Source organism: Enhydra lutris, unplaced genomic scaffold, assembly GCF_002288905.1.
Source record: "Enhydra lutris kenyoni isolate GAN:26980312 unplaced genomic scaffold, ASM228890v2 scaffoldscaffold2, whole genome shotgun sequence".
Taxonomy (NCBI): domain Eukaryota; kingdom Metazoa; phylum Chordata; class Mammalia; order Carnivora; family Mustelidae; genus Enhydra; species Enhydra lutris.
In genome coordinates this window covers 37,199,222-37,205,221 of record NW_019154086.1, presented here as the reverse complement: position 1 = coordinate 37,205,221, position 6,000 = coordinate 37,199,222, and the positions used below count along the sequence as shown (strand labels likewise).

The window sequence follows — 6,000 nt, the reverse complement described above, 5'->3', positions numbered from 1 at the left end:
ACTGTGGGAATTGTTAATTAGTTTATTATCAGATAGGCATGAACTGTTGTGCTACAATATCTTTCTCTGAATCTGCGTATTTCAAAAATGAGTCACCACTGATGCAGTAACTTTTGAATTAAAAATTAGCTTCACACTGGTACGATGATCATATATTACCTGAAAGGGTTCCCAATCTGCAGTTGTTCTGCTACTTACTAGTTAGTGTTTGTGGAAATGTTTTAATCTCAACGCCGTGAAGAGGCTGGAGAAAGGGTATCATGGCATTCAAAGCTCTCTGTTTGGGGCTGCTTTGTGCTCTCTTTGCCTTTTGTATATATACGCCCATACCCAGCAACATTGAAGAATACTGGAAAGTAACAGCCATAGATATATTTGCTAAAACTGGCACATTTATGGTAAGATTCACATTTTTTTCTTCTGGATATTGGAATGCCTTGTTGACTAAAAATCAGTGCTTATGAACTTTTTAGTAGTTACTGCTTTTGAAATAACCATTGCTTCTTTGTTAGAATAGATCAATTACATAAAAGTAAATAAATAAAACTTGCTGCAGCTTCATCTGTGCAAATAGAGTGGGGTAGAATTCTTGCTTCCCAGGAGTTTATATCTAAATGTAAAGATTGTATCTATTGTGATATGCATTAAGTGGTATTGCTGAAGGGAAAAGCTTTGTTTACTTGGTAGCTTAACCTTTGAGTTCTATTTCACATGTTTGACTTTTCAATTAGATTTTACTTATATATATTATACAGATAAACATTATTGGTGTTTGTACCCACTTGATGTTAATTTAGGGCTACCATTATCTCAGTGGTTTCTATTGCTTATTTTTAATTTTAAATTGCTAGGTTTCAGATTGTCTGACTTGAAATATGTAGGGTTGATTATGAATTCGAGCAAAAATAGCTCCTTGGTAAAGGGCAGATATGGTTAGACACTAGCATTTTTTTTAGCTTTTAGAATACATAGGCTTTCTATAATATATACCTCCATGCATCCCCACTTTCTTTTGATTATTTGTATCACTTTATAGAGGGGGAAAAAGAAGTTCAGAGGAGCTCATGCAGCAAGAAAGAGACAGCTTCAGAATTTGAGCCCACAAATACCTCATTTCAAAGCTCATATTCTTTCTGCCAAACCGAGGCTCCCAGAGATGTTCTTTGATAACAGAAGCAATAAGAAGGTGAAGGAGACAATGGCAGCAATGAATGATTAGAGAAGAGAGAGTGATGTGTGCTATCAGAGGGAGAGGCTGTCCCCTGGTACTTCATCCAGCGGACAGTAGCTCTGTGAAAACATGCCCAACTCCTACCTGTGTCCGCTAAGTCCTGATATTTATCTCTCTGTTTACTTCGAAAGCCACAGCTTCATTATAACTGTCTCTTCTGCAATGCTCTTACCCCTTGAGTTAAATAACATGAACACAGGTGTGGGTAAGCAAGTACCAGCTCCATAACGGCTATTCTTTTTCAGCTACAAATTATTTTTGCCATTGCCCATCTATAATAAAATTGCAGCCTTTATAGATTTGATGTTGTATTAGGATTGTTCTTTATTTTCAAAAGATAATAAGAAAAGCATCCATGTATTTACCTTAAAGATTAATGCTGGTAAAATTAACAGTCATTGGATGTTCTAAAGAAACAGTTTAATTCTTCCCAGTGCTGAATTTTGAAATCAAAGTTGAGATACCAGGAAGAAAAATTAATGCTTTAACGTATGAAAGAGAAGTGAAAATTAAAGTTCTTGAGGAAGAAAACTTGATAAATAAAATGCATTGTTATGTCTATCACGTGTTAAATTGGAAAGTTTGGTAGAGTTTGGTAGAAGAGCATGTCCCACCTTGGAAAACTTCCTTAACCCTTCATTGTACCTTCTTTTATACTTAGAAAATGGGGATACTAATTATAAACACTTTTCAGGATTGCTCTGTGGATTTCAGATCACATATGGTAGAAGAGCACAAAATAATGTCTAAAGCGGCACTTTTGTTATTGTTCAAAATATACTTAAGAATTTGCTCAGAAACAGAAAATATCTGAGAAATGAGAAACAAGGCAATCTGCCAAAAATCTTTTCAAATTCAATTCAGTAAGTGAAAAATTAGTGTAATTTACCCATTTACCAAAAACTTGCTTTAAGTGATACCTTACCTGATTATATTCAATTAGCATGAAATTACTTAAGAATTTTTATTAGTGAAGAATACTTAAATAAGACAAGCTTTATGGAATACATACATGCCTTAGACACTCTTCTATGTACATTAAAAGTCCTAACTCACTTAAATTCTACAACAACCCGCCAAGGGATTTTATTATTATTATTAAGATTTAAATAATTGAAGTAGAGAGTAATTTGCTTCCAGTCATATAGTCAGTAAGTGATAGTCTAAGAGGCTGGTCTAGAAAAATGGGTACAGATTTGACTTTGACATTTCCTGATTGCAATTTAAGAGCTTCTGCATGCTTCCTTGTTTTTAAAGTATAGGCACTAGATGCTCTTTAAGACCCTGTAGTACCTCAAACTCTTGGAAATAATTGTAGGAATAAAAGCTGTTTAATGTATTATTTATTGACCATGTAATTTTTAAGGTTCTTCTTTTGAGTAAACTGTCCTTTGCAATGTCACAAAGATCCTAGAAAAGTTGTCAGAAATACCAGAGAATTTTCTTCAGTGATATCAAACATGGAATTTGGGGCATGGGGATGGTGGGGGGGCGGTGAAGGACTTAAATCTATTTGGAGTTGAAAACCAGGGCAATTAAATAATTAATGGTGGGTCACAAGACAACATTTAAAAATTTGGACTAAATAAAGTGAACCATAAAAAAGAAAAATACGACAGCATGCCTACAAAACAAAAAGAAAAGGTGGTATAAGACATGGACATTTTTCAGATAAGAATTTATAATTAAGAAACAATTATGACAGACATAAAAATATCTGCTGGTAAACTGACAGCTATTGAATGACATAGTTACTAATCTGAAATACAGAATACTTGAGATTTTCAACAAGGTTACAAACTAAGATCTATGCAATATTATGTGGAAATAATTGTTACAAAACATTGTTTATTTTGCTTATGTTTTTAAAATTTTCTCTTTCTATGCATTTGATGATGAAAATGTTCAATTTTGTTTTGCTTTTACAGGCTATATGTCTTGAGAGTATAGGTATCATAAAATATGAAAAGTTTATTTCCATGATACTGAGGCTGGACCACACCCAACCAGTTTCCGATGAGTATGTCACAGTGATGGATACAGAATTTGTTGACATTCCAGTACGTTTGTACTTGCCAAAGAGAAAGTCAGAAACCCCAAGACGAGCTGTAATCTATATTCATGGTGGTGGTTTTTGTCTTGGAAGTTTCAGTAAGTTCCTCATATAAGAGAAAACTATAACTGGCTATATATTTTTGATATAAGAACTATTTAATATAAATATGCATACTTATATGTGCAATAGGTATAAGTGTAGCTATAAATATTAGATATCTAGTAGAGAGATAACCACAGACATGTGTTTGGCAAAAAATATCATGGAGATCATTATTTTTGTTTTTGTTTGGTTTGGTTTTGCTAAACATTTTCTTTTCAGCTTTTATAGTAAATGAATTCATATCAAATGAAAGTAGGATATGAATGAATCAATTAGTATAACTTGTTTTCTTTGGGATCAAAATATACTCAGGAACAGAAGTATTGAGGCAATGCAGATGTTTTAAATGGTAAATCAGAGTCATAGGTTGTTGGTGGCTACAAGGTCAAGTTTGTAGTCACTATAACAATAACACTAACAGTGATAAAGCTTAGAATGGTACCTAGTCTTAATTCGTAAAAGAAAACACAAAATAGACCTATGTTATAATAAACTCTTTGTTTTGGGGGCACCTGGGTGGCTCAGTTGGCTAAGCATCTGCTTTCAACTCAGGTCATGATCCAAGGGTCTTGGGATGGAGCCCTTTGTCAGGCTGCCTGCTCAGTGGGGAGCCTGCTTCTCCCTCTCCCTCTGCCTACCTCTAGCTCCCCCTATTTGTGCTCTCTCTCTCCCTCTCTTTGTCCAACAAGTAAATCTTCAAACAAACAAACAACTCTTCCTATGATGTCTAGTTTCCCTATCTATCCCTGGCAATGATTCTAAGAGGCATATATAGCAGATTCAAAACAAAAACATGAATACATTTCTCTATATGAGAACTTTGGAAAACTTGATGATACAGTAGTACTAGTATAAAAGGAGGCACTGTTCTATTTAGTTAAACAAATGAATATAATCGAGGAAAGATAAACAGGTAATAAATAGTAATAAATAATTTTTTTATACATTTTGTCTTTCTCTAAGCCTCATTTGGTTCTAAATAGTTTGAGAACCTTAAAAAGATATGTGCAATATAGCAAGCTATACTTAACCAAAAATAAGTTATGAGGACTAGTCATAGAGAAAATTAGCATGGAAAATTAATGAGGCATAAAAACTCAGATTAATATACAAAATGCTAAAATGGTTAGGCTACAATTTTGCCTTTCTAGTTACCTCCTCCCTAGTTTTCTGACATCCAGGAACACCATGGTTATTCTCATCTTTAAAAAATTGTTTTCTGCTTGACCATGAATTCCTCTGTGTAATCAGTCCCTTCCATTTTCCCTTCCTTCTCAGACCCATTTCTTTCCCTTATAGGCTCTAGTCCTTCCCTACTCCTTTCTTTTTCCACCTTTAATTATCTCTTTGATCTCTACAATCTACTACATTTGATGAAGACTAGTCTTTTCTCTTCTGACATGTACTGCTCCTCCCTGTTTCTATGACAAAATATCTCCTAGATTTCCTGTCATTCCTTGTTTTCTCATCTCTCTCTCTCATCTCTCATTTAAAAACAAAATAGGGCCACCTGCATGGCTCAGTCAGTTATGCTTCTGACTCTTGGTTTTGGCTCTGGTCCTGATCTTAGGGTCATGAGATCAAGCCCTGGATTGGGCCCTGTGCTCATCTTGGAGTCTGCTTATTCCTCTCCCTCCCCTCTCTCATGCTCTTTCTCTCATAAATTAGTTAATTAACTAATTAATTAATTAATTAAATCTTTGAAAACAACCAAAGAAAATAAGAAAATAACAGATTTTCCACATTTATTCTTCATAAATATTCTTGCCCTCTACCCCCACCCCAATTTTCTCCCTACCTTTGGGTTTTGACTTCACACACTCTGTTTTCCAGTCTCTTCTCTTTTCCAAATATCTACATGTTGCTCACATCCAGTCCTGACTCTGCTTCTCTGACACTATTCCTGAGTCCTGGATCCATTTGTACAATGATCATTTAGACATTTACAACTGGACAAACCACACACATCTCGAGCTCAATAGGATCAAATACAATTTTTTGTCTTGTGTCCAAATAGCCTTAGAAAACAAGCAAAAAACCCACCATCCGTCTAAACCAACATCTGAAAGTCCTCAGTAAATAGCAATTATGGCCAATTATTTACGGTTCTTTAGTGCTCACGTCAAATTACTATACCCCATTCATTATACTTCTGGAAGTTTTGACTTCATTAATACAACTTACTACTTCATGATCTTTTAAAGATATTCCTTTCTGATGTCTCTGCTTGTGTCCTGTTCAACTTGATTTCATCTTCTACTCTTAGTGTACTGGATCTTTCTAACATGCAAATCTGGTTATATGATTTCTTTGTTTAAACTCTTCAGTGACTTTCATCACATAATAAAGTAAATCTAAATCCATTAGCAAAGTGTTCAGATTTCCAGATTCTTACATTCTTAATTTTTCTTGCCAGTGCTTCCCTTCATAATTTTGTTTCAACCATACAGAGCTGTATTTAGTTTCCAAACCCTCGATGAATTCTTATTTCTGTCTCTGGCTATGCTTCTGTAGAATGTCCTTCCCATCTTACTTCAAGAAAACTCCTGCTAACCCTTTTATGTTCAGGAAAAGCATCATTTCATGGGTGAGGGTGTGGGTTGGGGTGTGT

At 34.6% G+C, this 6,000-nt stretch overlaps 1 protein-coding gene across 1 annotated transcript in view; it reads left to right on the top strand.

The window, feature by feature from the left end:
- The first annotated feature begins 260 nt into the window (after positions 1-260).
- Positions 261-6,000, top strand: part of LOC111151145 (arylacetamide deacetylase-like 2) — a 35,039-nt gene continuing 29,299 nt past the window's right edge. The window contains 2 exon segments of the mRNA XM_022508941.1: positions 261-398; positions 3,160-3,382. Coding sequence (XP_022364649.1) covers positions 261-398; positions 3,160-3,382 — 361 coding nt within the window.